General features: G+C 34.4%; 1 protein-coding gene across 1 annotated transcript in view; it reads right to left on the minus strand.

Moving 5' to 3' along the window:
- LOC128171011 (uncharacterized) overlaps positions 1-22,236 on the minus strand; it is a 511,120-nt gene that overhangs the window by 389,034 nt on the left and 99,850 nt on the right. Inside the window, exon 5 of the mRNA XM_052836776.1 lies at positions 11,270-12,199. Coding sequence (XP_052692736.1) covers positions 11,270-12,199 — 930 coding nt within the window. The remainder of the gene's footprint in view (positions 1-11,269; positions 12,200-22,236) is intronic.

Genomic DNA, 22,236 nt, shown 5'->3' on the forward strand with positions numbered 1-22,236 from the left:
TGACTAAAACTCTAAGGGCCGCTGTTAGAAACAGGGATTACGGGCCGATTGATATGACTCACTAACTTCCTTATTTTGCCTAAAGTTTGTTTGTATATTTGACAGCTAAATACCAACCACTTATACCATTATTTCAAAATAGCTTTATTTCTTAATCTTGGAGTTTTGTGCACTTATTTACAATTACATTGCAATATTTTTTATTTATAAAATGCATTGCCAGTATCTCTCTCTCTCTCTCTCGTATCAAACACACGCAAAACATAATCATTTCCAATATAAACAAACTGTCTTTTTTGAACTTTACTAGAGATATAAGGACAGCTGTTAAAAAATCACCATCAAATTTTAAATCAGTTATTTTAAAGACATTTCAAAGTTAGAAAAGAAGTTTTACCCATGTGGCATTGCTTTTGAGTTTAAACAAGAAATTACTCTTTAATAAACAAAGTATTACTATAAAAGCATGCATTCGTAAGGCCTAACATTGTTAGAAGGAATAACAGCATCATACATATTTTGTTGTCAATAAAGTAAATCACGTCAGAAAAGCTGTCAGATTGTGATAAACATGGATAATTTTAACACAGAATCGTGAAATGTAACGTGTGAGTTATCTTTGTAAACAGGCTGTGCAAAAAAAGGAAACAGATCTTATGTGAGATTGTACATCCAGTGTGTAGAAGCTATATCCTGACCAATGATTTAAGATCTTAGGTCTGCTGATAGAAACAGAAACATTGACTTAAATAGACTCCACGAACAAAACGTAAATAATGTAATTAGACTCCATACACAAAAATTATTTTAGTATTGTAAAAGTAGACGACGCATGCAATACCTATAGACATGTTAACATTTTTCTTTGGTAAGAGCGGTGTTGCATTTTTTAATTTCATTAATTCTGAAATTGAAAACTGTGACAAATTTTATCTACGATGTTTTAATTTTAATCAAGAACACATTTAACTTAACCAGTCGAGAAAACAACTTTAAGTTGAATTTGATCTATAGTGTGAAGGATCTCTTTTCTGGCCAATGAAAACAACTCTAAGGGCCGCTGTTAGAAACAGAGATTACGTGCCGATAGATAATCTGACTCACCCTTTATTATTCTTTCTTCCTTATTTTGCAAAAAGTTTGATGATATATTTGACAGCTAAATACAAACCACTTAAACAATGTATTTAGTATTAGCTTTATTTTTTAACTCAAGAACTTTTGTGATGATGACGATGTTCTATCTCTACAACATGCATGTAAAGGCCAATTATTTTAAAAGATCAAATCATTTCCTGTATTTAAAAATACTCCATTGCTTACATTGATTTCTTACAATAAGATGTATTGTTGTACTAACGATCTATACACATATAATAGGACTAACGTTGGTTGTCTATGGTAAAGGTTGGTTGTTCAGGACCCATAACAGAATGATATATTTACACCTACCAAGTAGTATTCCCTCTTTTTCTTACGGAAACTTATAGTTTATTCATAGCTCTATAGTAACAGCAAGATTTAAATCTACACGGTTGGTCGAAATCTACAGCAGCTTAAATTGACCAGAAACTGACAGGACTGAAATTGACATGCACTGTTTATCGATTGGTCAAACCTACAGCGACCTTAGAAAAATCACAGACTGCATGAAATATTCAGGATGATGTCAGACTCAATTTTCACAGGAAACGAATTGGCTGTTTCTTTTAGCTAACTTACTTTTGTAGATTAACAGTAAATTAGTGAATTTAACTTACTTTTCATAATCAATTATTAATTGGTAAAAAAAAATGTTCATATATTAAATAAATGCTTTCTCTGATGATTCATGCGGGTTATGAAGGTAGCAATCATTGCAGAGAAAAATTACATAACCCGCTAACGCGGATTATGTATTTTTTTCCTACATTGTCGCTACCTTCATGTTATTGACCTAAATTTTCTTGTGTCAAACACAAACAAACAATCATAATAAAATGTTCATCTTTAAATTAATGTCGTTCTTTATCTTTACTAAAGCTATCAGGACTGCTGTTAAAAATGAGAGGGGGGGGGGGGCTGATTTAAACATCTAACCGGTAATGGGTAATTTCACCACATTATTTTAAAGCAGTTATTTTAAATATATTTTAAAGACTCTATAGACTCAACTAACTACTCAATACATTTCTCTCTCTCTCTCTCTCTCTCTCTCTCTCTCTCTCTCTCTCTCTCTCTCTCTCTCTCTCTCTCTCTCTCTCTCTCTCTCTCTCTCTCTCAATGACGAAAACAAAACAATTAGGTTTACATAGACTAAGTATTCAACAAATGATATGAAATAAATATGTGTACTATTGATTTCTTGAAATAGTATCAGTTTAACGTTAAACGTTGTAAACGGAAAAGGATTGTCCCTCCTTTATTTATAGTCAAGATATTGTGGTAATATTCCCTAATGAGTTATTGCCATGTAGCCAAAAAAAAGAAAAGAAAAAACGCCTTAAACACGCTAAGATTGACCCAAACAAAATTGTGTAGAAAACAACAAACTAAAATTATCCCGTCACATATCAATAAACAGTTTGCTTTACTAATCAAAACGTTTGATGACACCCCCGCCCCCTCCAAAAAAAAAAAAATAGTATGTATATTTTAGCTCCACATTTTGAATACAAACAAGTCTAACTAATGGTAATTATGGCACGAGGTAGTGTTGGTTCACACAAAACCGATTTAACTAATTATAAATACATATATAAGTATACTGTGGATTGTGAAAGAATAAAATGTTATATATTGTGGGTTCACACAAAACTGGTTAGACTAGATGTCACTTTCGAATTGATACTATGCACAACGCGAACTTATTTTTTAGGTCCTTTTTAATAAAAAAAAAAGTAAATTTCACTTACCTCATTTAACTTTTTTTGAAAACACTCTTGCTGCCTGTAGAAAACAATTAAGTCTTGAAGATTGTGTAGCTCAGTAGACTCAAGGCTTTTCTGTGCACTCCCAGATATGTTTGCCGGAAGTTTGTATAAACACGTGACTGGAACAACGAGTACAATTCGTATACGGAAATTGTTTGTATACAACCTAATTCGAGGATTAAGCTAAACTATATTGGTATTCTAACTATAAAAAACCCTCAAAAGTTGTATTTGCGTAATTTTTAAAGGTTGTATGCTTTTAGTGTGTGTGTGTGTGTGTGTGGGGGGGGGGGGTTCAATGTTACATATAAAGTGTAGTTCTTTACTCCATTACAGCTAGTTTGTGCTTATATTATTCACAAAATGTAAAGTTAGTTAAATAAGTTTTTCTGTTTTTCTTATCCCCAGTTCCTTTAGTTATTGTTGTTTTACGTAATATAAACGGTATATATACTAAGAGACGATTTCTTTTTTTTAAATTAAAAATGCGTTTTAGCTTAAGGACAAGATCTAGAAAATGATCCCAGACTGTCTTTTTGGTGCTAAAAGTTCCGCGAATGTAAATGAGCGAAAACACAGCGTTACGTCATTTTTCCACAATGCCCACTGCGCATGAGCATTGTCGGTAACTAAGAACTTAGACGCACTTACGACTGTAACAGACGTACGACAACGTTATAATCTTACAACAGCTTTTGTGAATAGCACCATAAACGTAAACGTACGTTTGTCGTAAGTTTAGAGTGTAATCGTAGACGTACGATTTTTTGTGAATAGGTCCCATGGTTTCTTTATCTTAGTGGCGGAAAGTATATGTCAATTTAATCAGGTAAAATTATAATAGTCTGTAAAATTGTTAAAATTGAGATATGTATTTTCTCTTTTATGACAATTTACATAACAGTTTTATATTTTCCAATATAATTAACGGATTGATTTGTTTGATTTACATATTTACATGCCATTGTGTTAAAATCTTCAGACAATACATTGAATGTATGTCTCTGTTTATCCACGAAGACTCGAATAATTTGAATTATACAGCATCTTGTAAGGTGATTGGTGTGTGTAAGGATGACATTTCAAGATTTAACAAAATGTGTAGTTCTGAGATAAAAAAGATAATTGTTTTGAACAATTTTTGAAAAATGTTTTCATGTAGATTTGCTATATTTTTCACCCGCGTCATTTTATAGGAAATGATGTGTAAATCGTATGACTGTATAAACATATTAAAAAGAAACTAACCTTTCAAAATCATTTGAGCTTCATTACATTTGTCTTTACCTTTATAGATTAGCTAATTTGTATACTGAACACACTTTTGTTGGCTTACAACTTTAAATACACAATACACAATCCTTGGAATTACACGTTAACGCCTTCATTACATGTTACAATTTTTGTATTTATACTGATCAAATAATTTGTATATTGAACACACATTTTGTTGGCTAACAGAGTTAAATACACATTGTACATTATAATTCAATAATTAAAGATACACTTTATTTTTATTCTTATTCATATAACAAACCTCTCTTGCAATATTTTTATTTTTAATGTCGATATGAATTTTAAAATTTGTTAAAATAGAAAAAGAACTGTTCAATGTTTATTGTGCTCTTGTCATCAACAAAAACAACATGAAGGTCCATTCTACTGTATGTTGTTGTAAAACTGACACGAATTCATATAAGTATTTGGTCGCGTATTAGTTTTGATGGCTCCTAAATGTAGAACACCGCTCGTCAATATGCACTTTCCGCCATATTTCTCTTCCATCAATGCTGTCCATACAGCCCTTATATAAGGGGCAAACCTCTTTTAAAAAGTGACTTGGACACGATTTAAGATCAACAATTTTATTTTTATTTTTTATGTATAAAATTGTTTACTATTGCATTTTAAATGATGGACCAATATATTGAATGTTTAAGTCAAGTTACAAGCGAGATACAGAGGTAAGAATTGTTTGTTATGTAAACAAAGCTCGAGTATTATAGTTGTTTACAAACACTGTAATGTAGAGAATTACAATTTCTTTGACAACATGACATGTAAAACAATTTAAACTAATTCTGAACAGTATCTTCCTAAATACTAGCTATTATCAACAAAAGAAAGATGCATTTGATTGAAACTTGCACCGATACAACACATATGTAAAAATGACAACATTCGGACTTTGTTTACAAAACAAAGAATTATGAACTTTGTATCTTGCTTTTAACTTGATATTTGACTTTCAAATTTTGACAAACTCCTGTATTTATCAGTATAAACATTGAAAATGAAGAGAAAAAAATTGAAAATGTTAAGTCAAATCGTGTCCAAGTCCCTTTAACAGTTCAAGGTACATCGCTGTAGAGGTCCCACCTGTGTGAACGTACATCTTGTTTTGGCGTGGTACTCGATCGTGATGAAATTATTAACGTTTACGCACTTTTTGAAACAAGAAGAATAATTACCTCAAATAAATAGGTAAATGCATTATTTACATACAGAATATGCAAATAGAACAAGAAATGAATGCATAAAATCCAAATACCACGAAAGGAATACTACATGTCGGCCACAAGACACAACGAGAAGGTACATCATACTGTGTGTGATATGATGTCACAGCTTCTGTCTGTTGTTGTTAATGTAAATGGTACATCATACTGTATGTTGCATGGTGACACAGCTCGTGTCTGTTGCTCTTGTATAAGATCTACCCTACTGTGTGTATGGCGACACAGCTCCTCTCTGTTATTGTTAATGTAAAAGGTCCATTCTACTGTATGTTGTTGAAAAACTGACCCAAATTCATTTCAGTATTTGGTCGCGTAATAGTTTTGATAGCTCCTAAAAGTAGAACACCGCTCGTCAATATGCACTTTCCGCCATATTTCTCTTTCATCAATGCTGTCCCTACAGCCCTTATATAAGGGGCAAACCTCTTAACAGTTCAAGGTACTTCGCTGTAGAGATCTCACCCGTGTGAACGTACATCTTGTTTTGGCGTGGTACTCGATCATGATGAAGTTATCAAAGTTTACGCACTTTTTTTAAAACAAGGAGAATAAGTACATCAAATAAATAGGTAAATGCATAATTTACATACATAATATGCACATAGAACAAGAAATGAATGCATAAAATCCAAATACCACGAAAGGAATACTTCATGTCGGCCACGAGTCTCGGTTTTGCAATCGGGTGTAACGAAATCAAAGGGTTTACCTACCAGCTATCTGTGTAATGGTATCTACTTATGAACGGTTTTCAGCTTTAACTGCCACTGGAGTATATATATACCGGTCTAGAAAGTTACATTCAGGCATTCGAAGCATTCAGGTGACACGGACATCAACACAGCTTAATGCATCGTCTTAACATTACAATTATATCTATGTAAAAGTAAATATATTTATAAATGATACAAGTAACACGTGTTTGAATGTTGTTGTTATATTTATATCCAATTTGTGATTGGTCGTAAATTAAGTTACTCAAGCGTATCAACAGTTACCTGGGTACGTGCTTAAAGTAGAAGGTTTTGGAGAAATCGCTGCCTATCGTACAACAGACCCCCACCCACCATTGTAGGATGTTCAATGAAGGAAAACGAAATGTTGTTTGTACATGTATATAATGTAATAAAAAAAGTATGTTGCACTCGCGCGAGCTGTACCTATATATTGGTGTTTTCAGTTTTAGTTTATAAATATTTTATGTTCGTTTGAACGGGTGAATTAGAACATAAATAAAGGAAACTACAATCAAATGAACATAGAAAGCGGGTTTGTTCTTTGAAAGAATTTCCCAGGTATCTGTATCTTTCACATACACATTTTCTGCTGCTCTGTTTCGCGTGCATATCAAATAAGTGTGTCGTTCATACAAAGTACTTAACATCTGTAAGGGCCACAACTAGGCTCGAACTCTGGACCCTTCAGTTTAAAAAAAAACGACTGAGCTAAGGGGTTTAACCACTAGCTAGTGATAGTAGGAGCGTGGCAGTACTGAGCCTTTATATATTCACTATTACACTTTCCATTCCCCCTTCTTTTATATTTCTATCCCATAGAAATCTCACACGAGACTCTCTCAACCTCTCCACGTGGGTCATGTTGTTGGGCACACATGTAATAGAGCAGGAGTACTGCCTCGCTCCTTAATGTGTGCTATTGTGTGTAACAGTATAACTGTTAAAGTACTTGATTTCTTGTTATGATATATGTAGTTAAGTGTGTGATTGTGTGTAACCGTATATGTGTTGAAGTGTGTGATTGTGTGAAACGATATGTGTGATTGCATGTAGTGGAATATGCGTTTAAGTGTGTGATTGCATGTATTTAAAGTGTGTGATTGTGTGTAACGGTATATGTGTTAAAGTGCGTGATTGTAACAAACGGTTATGAGCCAAGTGTGCGATTGCGTGTAACGGTATACTGTGCAGTATGTGATTTAAGTGTTTCATTGTGTGTAACGGTATGTGCATTAAAGTATGTTTATGCGTTTAGTGATTGATTGTATGTACCGGTAGATGTGTTAAAGTACGTGATTGCGTGTAGATGTGTATGCGTAAATTGCGTGATTGCGTGTGACGGTATATGCGGTTAAAGTGCATTATTTTATGTAACGTCACATGTATAAGCGGTTATATTGCACAGTTGCATGGTAGCATTTTAAACGTAAAAGTTCCTCATTCCGTGTTACATTATATGTGTTATTATATAAATTGTGCCTGTTTGGAAGGGTAACAGTTTAAATTGACACCCCCATAAAACCATTCTCAACTGTCACGAAGCGGAGGTTGACAATGGTTTCCGAGGGGTGTCAAATTCACCTGTTTCCATCCAAACTGGCACTATTTATTTTATTATACTGAATGCCCTCATTTCAAAGAAAACTCGGTTGCTTTTATGTAGAAATGGCGTGAATTCTACGTCGAACCGTACGCGTATAAATTACGCGCATGTAACAATTCGTTGTTTTACCCGTTGTCATGTCTGTTGCTAATGTTGAGGGTAAAAGAACGGATTATCAACTGCGTTTTGACTAATTAGATTTCAGTATTAAACATGAAAGGCAACGGGTAACACAACGAATTGTTACAGTGTGTAAATTATGCGCATACGGTTCGCCGTAGCATTCACTTCATTTCTATATAAAAGCAGCATTTTTTTTAAATTAAGACATTCAGTATAATAGATAAATAGTGCCTGTTTGGGAGGTTGACAATGGTTGTCTCTCATGGTGTCAATTTCAACAGTTACCCTCCAAACCAGGCACTATTTATTTAATAGTGAAGTTTATATAACATAATTTATTGCACAATCATGTTACAATTATGGATTAACCTTCAGCTTAGGACAGATATGTTATCAAAATAACAGTTTTTACAATAATACCCAGAATTAAACCTATTAGTCAAAATGAAATTTTTTAAAACAACTTTGAGTACTTGGATGGAAAATTCAATTGGTAATTTAATGTTGACTAGTCTGTATTAACATCTAACTATAGTGAATCCAAAAGGAGATTGGTTTGTCAGTTATTTGGTTCGCCACGATGAATAATTGTCTTGTTCTTGTACATAAAGCTACTGTATCATATTCTTCTTTTTATACCAAAAATTACAGTACTGTCTTACTAAGAAAAAAGACAAAACTATGAATAAATATCACATTTATTGAGTTATATCTATAGCTTGCTACAACTCACCAAACATCATGTGTATATAAGTATTATGTATTTCATGGTTAACGTAAATAGACAGAAAAAAATAATTTTTGAAGAAAGCAAAAGCAGTACACTTTAATTTAGTTACAATATTGTAAAAAAAAAACTATTTACATAAACACGAGTTTTCTATTTACATGATCAATATAAGAAATGTGCTAAATCTACCAATAATATTCTTTTTAAGGGCATTTTTTATAATCTTATAATTATATTTACTGATATTCAATTAACTTTCAGAGAAAAACATGTCATGGGTCAACAACCAGTTCTAAGATGAAAATTTATCTTGAAAATATTACAAAAAGGGGAATAACTCTTTATTGGTTTGTAATTGATGAACTCATATTTGAGTTACTCCCCTTTGAATATGATGTGTAATCAATAAACAAGATTCCTTCTGTGAAAAATAAGAAAAATAAAAATCATCAGATATAAGCCCCAATTTTAAGTAACATCTTTTTTTTTTTTTTAAGTCGCATTTTTGTCCCATCACTAAACTATACCTGGGTATTATAAAGGCATTTAAAAGAATTAAATACATACTGCCAGATGAGAATTTAGTACACTCACACCAAGATATAATTGATAAGCCATGTAAGGGAGTATAAAAACTAATTACTGTAGAGTTTATGTACAAAAAAATAATCAAAAATATAAATCCAAGTTCTATGCACATATCTGATATATGTACAATTGATCTACAAGACAACAACTTCCTATCTTGAAATCTGGAGGAAGAGTTATCCGTACAATGGGGGTACCATATATGCAATATTCTACGTAAAAATGACCAAGTTCAACAGCTGGTATTTTTTTTTTGTAAATTTTCAAAAATAAAAATCCATGTAATATGCAAATCTCTCATATATGTTCAATTGATTTGCAAAACATCAACTTCCTATCTAAAAACTGTAGGAAGAGTTATCCGTACAATAGAGGTACCCTTTTGGTGGCCGCCCGCCCGCATGCCCTTTTCACCGTTTCAATAACCGGATTTTTCATTTGGAAAACCCAGTTCATGAAACTGATAAAAACGTAAAATAACAAATTACTGTATAGTTCATGTACACAGACCACAGACTTTAAACAGAAAAATTCTGTGAAATAAAATTGTAAAAAAGAAATACAATGACTCAGGTCAGTGCGTACCTGAAGATAAGGACATCATATTACATTAGGTGGTCTACGTAGCCAATGTCTGTTTTCCGTCTTCCTCTGTAAGGATTTCAAGGAAGGTGTTCTATTTTCTCCCCTCATGGTCAGGTAAAATTGGCCCATCTACAGGAAACAGAATAAACTAATGAATGATGTAGTTAGTGATCAACACCATCATGATATTACTCAGATATCTGTGAGCCAATGCTCACTAGTAATACCCCCGCTCTGATGTAAATATACAAAATAAGCAAAGTCGACTTAAACAGGAAGTTGATGTCCAATTGGTACAAAAATAGATCCGAGCGTATGGCATGCCTACACAAAGAATGTGTTAAAATTTCAAGCATATGCGATCAATAGTTGCTGAGAAATTCTTTACGAAAATTTGTTTGAAAATTAAGGCAAAAAATAAACAAAAGTTGTCATTTAACAGGTACAAACATATATTCCAACGTATAGCATGCCCAAACAAAGAGTGTATTGAAATTTTATGCACCGGCAACGATCAGTTGTTGAGAAAAATGCGACAGAATTTTTTCTTACAGACAGACAGACGAATGTACAAAAGGGCGGACAGACAGACACAGAAGGGTAAAACAGTATATGGTTACCCCCCTCTCCTTCAGAGCGGGGGTATGATAACCATAAATGTTCAAATTGAAAAAGATCTATTACAATTTTAATCATTCATTTTTTTTTTACATCCAGTTTTTGTAGACTTCATATAAATATTTATTTTATGTTGATGATAATTCATTTTAAGCAAAGTAAAATGTGTATAACATTCCACACTCAGCAAGACAGCCATGTTTGGATGATCACAAAGTGTGAAATAAACAGGAGTCAGTATTACAGTCCATGTGCATTATACACAGGTCAATTTCAGCTGCAGATGTTGAACAAAGTGACAAACAACTTGTGTGGTTTTGAGAGCAGACTAGATTTGTACAGAAACATGTACAACCTGTCAATATCCCAGCTATCTCCATTCTACGGCTGGTGGTGAGCTAGACATGGCATCCACAGCAGGACCGGGTGTGTGTTCATCTACAACAAGTCATTAATTAGCTGTTAATTAATATCATACATGTTATGTAATGATATAGCAATATCCACAACTTAAAAGTTTAGACTGATTACATTGACACATGCTTTAATATTTATATATTTAATTAAACCAATTCAATTCTAAAACTTGTACCAAAATAACTTATTACAAATACATGCATCATCATATTAATCACAATAACCATTTATTTTAATTAAGTAAATAAAATGACTTGTGACTGTACACCTAATTAATGAAATAGATACAGCTAACCCTGTAACAATGAGCTGTTTATATTGACAAACAATCACACAGATAAACATGTCTTACATGTATCTTATTGACTGATAATTAACACGGACTGTGTGTCTTAGTTATCTATATCTAATTAATGTGAATGATGACTCAGACTTACCTGTCAGAGCGTCCTGTCTGGTGATATACCTGTATATAACCACCGTGTTGTTGTCATATGATCCGACCCAGAGACGGTGAGTGTTGACATCATAACTCAGGCTCCATGGTGAGAATATCCCTGATGGTTCTATCAGTAGCTGTGACAGGAACTGACCGTTCCTGTCTATCATCTGTACTGTTTCGGTTGTACCATCACACACCAGGATGTGTGACAGCGGGTCAGTACAGATTCCACGTGGCTCTAGTCCTGATCCTGATGGATGTCCTGTGTAGGAGAAACGATGTCTTCCTCCACGCTCTGTCACCACTACAGCACTGAAACAGTCAGACACCACGACATCTCCATTGTTGTTCTCTGTTATATAGTTAGGTTCTCTATACAGTCCCAGGCCTGTGTTGTCGTTCTGTATGGTTTGTGTGAGTCGTCCACTCTGGTTGTACCGGGTTACCTTGGCTGTCTTTGTATCATCGTTATACATCCCGACCAGTAGATCCCCAGTGGACGGGGACCAGTACACACACTGTGGTCTCCATGTAGAGTCTGTTCTCTCTATAAACGTGGTGGTTGTCTTCATATCCTTTGACAGTTTGTTGATGTTAGAATTCCTATCTATATAAATCAGTTCACTCTCACTGTTCACTGTGTGTAATCCATAACCACGACATGAATCCTCCACACGATGTAGAGGGACACCTGTTGTGTTTGTCAACATGAGATTGCCCCAATCATCACTGACCCAGACCCGGTCTGATGTCACACAGGAAATGTGTACACAATGACCAACACCTGTCACTGTGAGAGAGTGAAGTAACTTGGGGGGAGACATCAGTTTCAGCAGACACTGTTTTCCTTGCTGTGGTTTTTCTGTCCCTGTGGTTGGGATTTCACTCAGTGACTCCATCACATCAGCAGTGGCTGGATTCAGATCTACAAACATCAGACACAAACAGTCAGATGGAACAGATTGATTACAAACATCACATCTTGTATAATGATTGGTACAGCAATGTTTGCCTGTTATAATGTATCAATTATCATTAAAAATTAATAATTAACATATATACATTTGTCTAATTAATTCATTTATTACTGAAAAATATATACATATATCTGATGAGTCAATTGTTCAACAAACACGTAATGTATTTATATCTCAGTATGTGATGTTGATTGTTTATAAATAAATATGTACTTACATTATATTGACAAATGATAAAAAGTATATCCTATATATGTCTGACTTGTAACTACATATTATATAATTTACAATGATAATGACTCAGACTTACCTGTCAGAGCGTCCTGTCTGGTGATATACCTGTATATAACCACCGTGTTGTTGATGTATGATCCGACCCAGAGACGGTGAGTGTTGACATCATAACTCAGGCTCCGTGGATAGAATATCCCTGATGGTCTTATCAGTAGATGTGACAGGAACTGACCGTCCTTGTCTAACATCTGTACTGTTTTGGTTCTATCATCACACACCAGGATGTGTGACAGCGCGTCAGTACAGATTCCTAATGGCTGTAGTCCTGATCCTGATGGAGGTCCTGTGTAGGAGAAACGATGTCTTCCTCCACGCTCTGTCACCACTACAGCACCAGACCAATAGTCAGACACCACGACATCCCCATTGTTGTTCTCTGTTATATATATAGGTCCACTATACAGCCCCATACCTGTGTTGTTGTTCTGTATGGTTTGTGTGAGTTGTCCACTCTGGTTGTACCGGGTTACCTTGCCTGTCTTTGTATCATAGTTATACATCCCGACCAGTAGATCCCCAGTGGACGGGGACCAGTACACACACAGTGGTACACACCGTGGTCTCAATGTAGAGTCTGTTCTCTCTATAAATGTGGTGGTTGTTTTCAAATCCTTTGACAGTTTGTTGATGTTATAATTCCTATCTATATAAATCAGTTCACTCTCACTGTTCACTGTGTGTAATCCATTACCAAATAGATCACCACTACATGAATCCTCCACACGATGTAGAGGGACACCTGTTGTGTCTGTCAACATGAGATTGTTTTCATCATCATTGACCCAGACCCGGTCTGATGTCACACAGGAAATGTGATAACAACGACCAACACCTGTCACTGCGAGAGATTGATGGAACTCAGCACCAGACGTCAGTTTCAGCAGACACTGGTTTCCTACGCGTCGGTTTCCTCTCTCTGTGATTTGGATTGCACTCAGTGACTCCATCACATACTCCTTGTTGAGTGACTCAGTCATGGAGAGCTGGCTGGTGTGGAGTGTAAGATGTATCTGGGGGAGGGCTGTCTTTATGAAGGAGAGGAATTGTAGCGCACTGAATGTGAATTCTGGCTGTACATATCTGAGTTCATATTCCTGAAGGCTGACAATATGTCTGCTCATTTCTATCATCTGTTTTAAACATCTGTGTTCGAAATCAAAGTCACAAAACACATTTTTCATGAAATCTTTTCTCACTTTGTTAATGAGATGCTTCAGTGTCTGGGCCTTTGTTAACATCTCTGATTGATAGAGGGAGAATTCTGTGTGACAGGTTTTGAAATCAGTTTTGATTCGTGGCAGGAGAACAGGTCTGTAAAAGAGAGCCTCACTTCTGATGGTGTGAATGGTTCCTCTGTGTTGTTGTCGCTTTGTTTTATATACTCTCTGAAGATTTATCCACCGATGTGTTCCATGTTCTGAACAATGATAGCAGACAGGGAGTTCACAATGTTCACAGTACATCTCACGAAACATGTAAAGATGTCTCACACAGATCTCTTGTGTTGGGATGTAGTTGATTTTATCACGGTGTGACACAACATCATGGTCTATTGTTTTGAGAACTTTTACATGGTTCTCTTTACACTGGGGACACAGATCACATAGACACGATACACAATGGTACTCTGTGTCCCCCGGACACTTAGAACACTTATGTATACTATATGTGGAGCTTGCTGTGTCCATGATGTGGCGGTTTATGTCTTTGAATCACAACCTGTTAAATAAAAATAAAGTGTTTAAGAATTATGTCAACCACATTCTTTCAAAACTATTTAATGATATAATTAATTTGTTAAAATATTACTATATAATATCATTTTGTGTGTAAAAATATATATCAATTTAAACAAGACTTTATTTTAAAATAATCATTTATTTTCATTCATACATAAATAATGGTCTGTTATCATCAGATAAAAAAAACATTTGATCTATAGATATTTTTTTTTGGGGGGGGGGGGGCGGGGGTTAAAACTCTAAAAACTCTGACATTCTCTGCTAAACATTGGTGACTTTCTCCCTCTCTCTTTTTTCTCTATCTGTATCATACATTCACTGTTAAGAATGCTCTCTCTCTCTCTCTCTCTCTCTCTCTCTCTCACACATTCACTGTTTAACATGTACCCTTACTCTTTCTCTCAATCTTTCTCTCTCTCTCTCTCCAAAATATGTACTTTCTTTTTCTTTCTTTCTTCCTGATTCCCTTTCCTGTGCAACAAGTACTCTTGCTCTCTTAGTCTCACTATCTCTGACCTTCTTTATTAAACACTCTCTCTCTCTTTCTCTCTCTCCATTTAATATTTTCAGACATTCTTTGCTAAGGAAATACACAGGCTCTTTCTTTCAGTCTTTCCAACATGTATGCTAGCTTTATGTGTTTATCTTTCTCTCTCTCTCTCTCCTAAATAGGTACTTTGTCTTTCTTTCTCTATCTCTCTCTCTCATTCCACTTTCTGGTCAACATGTACTCTTGCTCTCTTTCTTCTCTCTATCTCTAACATTCTTCATTAAACTCTCTCTATCTCTCTCTGTAACATGTACCCTTGCTCTTTCTCTCAATCTCTCTCCCTCTCTCCAAAATATGCATTTTCTTTTTCTCTCTTTCATTCACTAATGCCCTTTCCTGATCAACATGTACTCTTGCTCTCTTTGTCTCACTATTTCTGACATTCTTCATTAAACATTCTCTCTCTCTCTCTCTCCTAAATATGCACGTTTTCTTTCTCTATCTCTCTCATTCCACTTTCTGATCAACATATACTCTTGCTCTCTTAGTCTCTCTCTAACATTCTTCATTAAACATTATCTCTCTCTCTCTCTAACATTCACTGTTTAACATGTAACCGTGATCTTTCTCTCACTCTCCCTCCAAAATATGCATTTTTTTTCTCTTTTGTTCTCTAATTCCCTTTCCTGAGCAAAATGAACTCTTGCTTTATAAGTCTCTCTATCTCTGACATTCTTCATTTAATATTTTCTCTCCCTCCAAAATATGTAATTTTTTCTTTCTCTCTTTTTCTAATTCCCTTTCCTTAGCAAAATGTACTCTTGCTCTCTTTGTCTATCTCTGACATTTTTCATTAAGACCGCGGAACATAAACTGGCAAGATTGGAAATATACAGCTAACGTCAGTTTCACTTGTTACAGTCAAAACATTTGAAATGGGCGGGAACAAATTGACACAGACGTCTGAGAAAACATTGGATTGAAGGTTAATGCACTGTTGTGCACTCTCTCTCCCTCTCTCTCTGTCTATTTCTCTCTCATACAGATGTATGTTCCCCTAGGTATTCTCTCGCTCTCTCTCTCTCTCTTTCTACTTTCTATCATTTGATTAACATGTACTCTTGCTCTTTCTCACACTCTCTCTACCTTTCTCTCTCTCCAAAATATGTACTTTCACCTTCTCTTTTTCATTCATTTTTCTGGAGAACATGTACTCTTTCTCTTTGTTCTCTCTATCTTTGACATTCTTCATTAAACATTCTCTCTCTTTCTCTCTCAATCTCTCTCGCAAAGATTTACTTTGCCTCTCCTACAAATGTAACCTATTTCTCTGTGTTATACCACCATTCTCTCTCCATCCCTCTGCTAAACATGCACTTTTGTTTTTAGTTTCTCTCTTTCTCTCTCTCTCTCTCTCTATCTCTCTCTCTCTCTCTCTCTCTCTCTCTCTCTCTCTCTCTCTGAAATATGTCCTTATCTCTTTCTCTCTCTCATTCACTTTTCTGAGCAACAAGTACTTTTGTTTTCACTATCTCTGGCATTCTTCATTATCTTGTGCTTTCTTCCTCTTACCCCCTCTCTATCTCTCTCTCTCTCTATCTTCACTATTTTTATTCATTTTCTGCTAAGGAACTACAAGAGCTCTTTCTTCCAGTCTTTTCTACTATGTATGCCAGCTTTTTGTGTCTATTTCTCTTTCTATCTCAAACGTTCCCTGTTTAACAATTACTGCTGCTAAATAAAGATAATTAAACAATATCCCAGCCCTGACATTACCACTAGGATATGTTATACTTTTTTACAGATCTACCATCAAATGGGGATGAGGGCAATACTTATATTGTCAGTTTCTTGGTACGAAATTGATGCAGTCCTCGACCTGGGCCTTCGGGCAACAGATCTTACCCCAGGACTAACACAATGACTACTGCCCTCATACCCATTTAAAAGATGAATACTATAATGTCTATGAATGACACATGACAACGAACTTGTGATAGCAATGGGTCTCCTGAATGACTCAGGTGACCTAAAATTACAAAGTATAGCTACACAAACAGGGATATTACATGAATACTATATAGCTACACAAACATAGTGATATTACATGAATACTATACCACATAAACTCTTTCTTTGCTCTATCAGTCCACTCTTTATTGATACACAAGGAACCTGTAAAGAGACCTCAAACTATTATACTGTTATTTTCTTAATACATGTTCAAGTTGCAACACCTGTTGTCTTTTTATGAGTTTACGAGGTTGATGTAGAGCAAAATCAATACCACATATCTAAAGGGCTATGTTGAAGACAAGCTAATACAGTGAAGATGAGTTAATACAGTGAAGTCTCCGATTCCCGGTCGTCTCTGATTCCCAGTCACTCCTATAAGTTTCATGTCACACTGTCATGAAGCAGAAAAAACTTTATAAAACATTGATCACGAACAATGGGCCTTTCTGTATTTGATCAGCATAACATAGTTGAAGGCAAACATTTACAGTCAAAGACGAATTAGGAATCAACATGATCAAGCGCTTTCGAGATGGAGATTTTCACACGTCTTTGACATACTACTTTCACTATTTAGTGGTTGATGTAAAAGTTATGGTTGATTTCTAGTAGCTGAAAAATATTGCACATGCATTCACTTATATGTCAACAATTGTTCATAACAATAAGTGCTGAATTAAGTTTACAATTATCAATTTATCAAACTGAAGGATTTGCCAGATTGCATTGTACAATTACCCCCCCCCCCAATTTTCCCCTTCCTTTGTACAAGGATTAAATTCTTATATGAACTTGTCCCTCGATATTTGAACTTGAAGTTTAATATTTCTTTTTAAAGAACACCTAACAAAGTGTTACAACCGTTTGTCAGATATTTTTACAAAGTCTGAAACTCTGCCTGCCATTTGACTCCAGACCGCGTTTTAGACTATGCCTCCAAATAAAAATTCCAGCTCCAGTTAAACTCTGTAGAACTTGGCAAAAATTCATGGGATTGTTCCTCACATCTAAATCTAATTACCTGCCAAATTTGAAATGAAATGAACCATATTAAAAAAACTTATCCACTCCAGCGGCATCAAACCATTGTCCCGAGAAACGAAATTTTAACGCTTCGATATTTGTATCTAATAAATTCATGATTGGCCTTAATTCAATTAAGATTTTCCGTACTTTGTAATCCACAAATGCATGACAGTTAATAGATTTCTAAGCACGTGCATTTCAAATCAACAGGAGAATGCGCATCAGTTAAGCCGACGTGACATCCCCACACCTTCAAATACCCGCTGGCGACCAGAGTTTGACCTGGCCTGTTGATTTCTAAGTCAAAGCTATCCGGCCACATTGTTTACAAGCAACACTGATTTTTATTAATAAACTGATGAACAAATACTGTTCTCTCAACCAATCACTAGGCGCCTATATATTCTAAAGGTTTTACAACATTGGGTATCAACTTCCGATGGACAGAAGAACGCTCCAGCTCTTCTTTCTATCATCATCCAAATTGACTACACAATTCAACAAATTTTACCTTCTATCAAGTAGCAAGCGAATTAGCGTAGTGGCAACACCCTCGCCTACAAATCTTACACAGGTAGAAAACTGAGCTATATTGATCAAGGTATTGTGGACACGTAGTGTAGATGTGCATAATACCATACAAATTCCGATTCCTTAATTTTCTGGGAATTGTGTCCCTTAAGAATTAGCACTGTTTGGTTAACATAGGAATAGATGTGCATATTTGCAGGAAGTCCTTATTTGATGATGTTATTTGCAAGTTATTCTCTTTATCAGATTTAACCTAATATTATGAAACTTGTGGCAATTCCCTTGAGTCATTTCTCACACATATTTGAAAACAACTATCGCTGGTATTGAAAATTGATTTTTTTCTTGGTAAATGGATGAAATGTAACATTCTTATTCACAAAAAGGCATGCCGCCATACATGTGATGTCTTGTTTTCATAAAACAATAAGCCTATAGTCATATTTAGTGAATATCTTACCTATTCTGGTTTCTAGTCTCCTTTTAACTTTGCTAAAATAGTAAGACCTACACGTGTGATGTCTGCTCTTAATTAAAATGAAATTCAAACACACCCGGGTACCTTGGGACGGATGAGAATTCCATGAAAAATGTTCAAATTTTACATGTTTTTCTATATTAAATATTGATGCATATATACAATAAAAGGGTACAAATATGTTGTTTCTTGATCATTTCAAGAGTAATTATTATAGCAGATGTTATTTCAAGGTCAAATGTACATTTACATATCCAACATGTAATGGTAATGGAGGCAATTGGAAAGAGGGGGTGGCTTTTTGAATTCTGTAAATATAATATATATCTAAAATATAACTTTTGGGTAGGAGGAAACAACTTGAATTGTTTGATATATATATTTTGATAACTGCATTTGTCTACATGTGAATTTTATTTGAAAGAAAAATATGCTGATTTAAAAAAAAATGGGTTATATAAGTCAGGTTGCTTAATGTTATTAAATATTTCATGAAATCGGACAGCAAAATTGCTGCAAATTTATAATTTAAATGATTCAATTGATCAAAACTGTTTTACAGTATTAATTCTTATCTTGGTAATTAACGTAAGCCTATTAATTGTCATCAGGATAGGAAATACCTACTTTCTAAGCCAATTTACTCTAGTGGTAGTCATTTTACACATTTAAAAGGGAGTTACTCCCCTTGTATATTATAGCTAATAAATCATGTAATGACATATACAACCAACAAAATCATCCATTTTACCAAAATATACTACTTAAAATCCACTTAAAATTACAGTTCAATGAGAAATCTGAAAATGCCATGTAGTCTTGAAAGTGGCACAGGACAGTTTTTTTAATACATTTCATTGTAGTCGGGGAACGTGTGTCTTCGGAACTCTGTAACTAGAATTTCCTCAGTTCCCATTCAGCACAAATACCTTTAATTTACTCTTCATGAGGCCAATCACTAATTTCTGAAGAAAATTACTAGTCAAAACCTGTAAAATTCTCTACATACTGGATTTTTTGAGATTTTGACCCTTTCATATTTTGCTAATTGTTCATGATTTTTCAGCTTTTTAGACCTCCCCCAGCCAATTCCCTGCAAAAGGGTTGACCTTCTGTACCATGTGCATGTTGCACCATCACATGTCAGAAACTTACTGGTGTATAGTTTATAATGTCCCATCCACCTACTTTTCGTGTTATTTACCCTCCCGTCTGTAACTTGCATTTTCACTGTGTAAAGTCAACACAACAGTCATAGCCGCAGGTTTCGCATTTTATTTCTGAATCTCATTTTTATGTACCTAAAATATGGGGCCTACATATTGCATATCAATTTCGACAAGAGACATCCCTCTAACTAATGATAAGGCAAAAAAAGAAATATGTGTGTTTCCGGTTTCCCGACCGACCCTATTTTTTATTCCAAATCCAGATTATCAACCGTAATTGGTTTAAACAATAGAGTCTTTACAAATCAGAGTTTAAAAAACGCTTGTAACAATTGAATAGAAAACACCACTTATCAAAGCGTTTTAAAGATTTCTAAGTGCAGATTGACAGCATGGATGAAAGTTATCCTTGGTTATTTTAGCTAAATTATCAATGCAAAAAATAGTTTTTTTAGGGCAGTAATGTGTTCAAAATTAATATAAAGATGTACATGAAAAAAGCAGAAGCAAAGTTTTTTTTTATATTTCTGGGTGTGGAGACTGCAGACATCTTAAGTCTTTGAATAGGCCTAACAATCATTCACATTATAAATATGATTTTAAAATGCTGCATTTCAGTTGCAAATGAAATTTTAAAAATTAGTCTTAAACCATTAATGATGCATTCATTTTTTTTTTAAATTATTGAAACGATTTAATTCTAAGGCTCTCGTCTGATCAACCAGAATTTCCTCTGTTTATGAAATCAACACCTACAGTTATGATATTAATGTCTACTGTTATATCAGATAACCAAGAAAATAGAACTAATAACTACTATTAATATAATATATTTGTGAAAATGAGCAATATACTCAGTTAATCTATAGTGGCTGTCATATTTATATTTTCTATTTACATAAAAATAAAATCCTCGTATACATTCCAAATTAATCTAAGATTTAAGAAAGCTTTAATTCTGTAACAGTTGTCACTATTCACAATTGGTCCACCTGTAAAATACATTTTATTAATGTATAGAAAAATCATATGCTAGGAAAGGAAAAAAACCTGAAAAGCTCATTAAAAAAAAAAAGCCGGCTCACCTACCCTATTTTAATATCTGATGAAATAGGAAACACACATATTTTTTTTTGGCCTAATCATTAAAACTCATTTCATGAGTTTTAGCAACACTAATAAGCCTTCAAGTAAAGGAATTCTCAATTTTACAAAAATATTGATGGGTACTTTATCCGAAACTGTCCCTTGCTACCTATTGCTCTTTGATTTTCTCTCCCTCCCTCTCTCTCTCTCTCTCTCTCTCTCTCATTCACTTTTCTGAGCAACGTGTCATCTGACTTTCTTTTTCTCACTATAACTGACTTTCTCCATTAAACATGACATGTTCTCTCTCTCTCTCTCTCTCTCTCTCTCTCTCTCTCTCTCTCTCTCTCTCTCTCCTCTCTCTCAAATTCTTTGACGTCCGTTGATACCTAAATAACACTATCTTGACAATGATGCAAGGTATGTGCCACAATGGTAGCACTGTAAAACATACTAAAATACATGTAAAATGCTGTTTTTCTTTACGCCAGGTAGAGAACAGACTATAACTTTATCAAAACACAATTCACACCTAATTATCAAATACATGTATATGTATAATGGGAACTTCCAAAACGATATATACTATACATTGATATTATTTACAGTTCTTACCCATGGACTAACACAATGACTACTGCCCTCATACCCACTTAAGAGATGTATACCATAATGTCTATGAATGACACACGACAACGAACTTGTGATAGCAATGGGTCTCCTGAATGACTCAGGTGACCTAAAGATACAGAGTTTAGCTACATAATACATGTAATAGTAACAATACATGAATACTATACCACATATATTCTTTCTTTAGTCAATTATGGTAGTTTACTGCATCCCATTACACCAGGAACCTGTAAAGAGACCACAAAATATTACAAACTGGTATATTCTAAATAAATATTTCAGTGACAATATCATATTAACTTCCAGCTTAGATACATGTACATGTAAGTAATAAACTAAATAAAGGTCAACATTGATTCATGAATGTATTTAAATAAACATTTAAATTGATGTTGTCCTCAAGTTCAACATAAATATAACATGCACATAGAGGTTTAATATCCTACGTAAATGCTTTAATGGAAACATTAATTTACATATATCTATTCAGAAATTCAACCTTGCGCAATACAGCCCACCA

Source organism: Crassostrea angulata, chromosome 2 (assembly GCF_025612915.1).
Source record: "Crassostrea angulata isolate pt1a10 chromosome 2, ASM2561291v2, whole genome shotgun sequence".
Classification (NCBI taxonomy): Eukaryota; Metazoa; Mollusca; class Bivalvia; order Ostreida; family Ostreidae; genus Magallana; species Magallana angulata.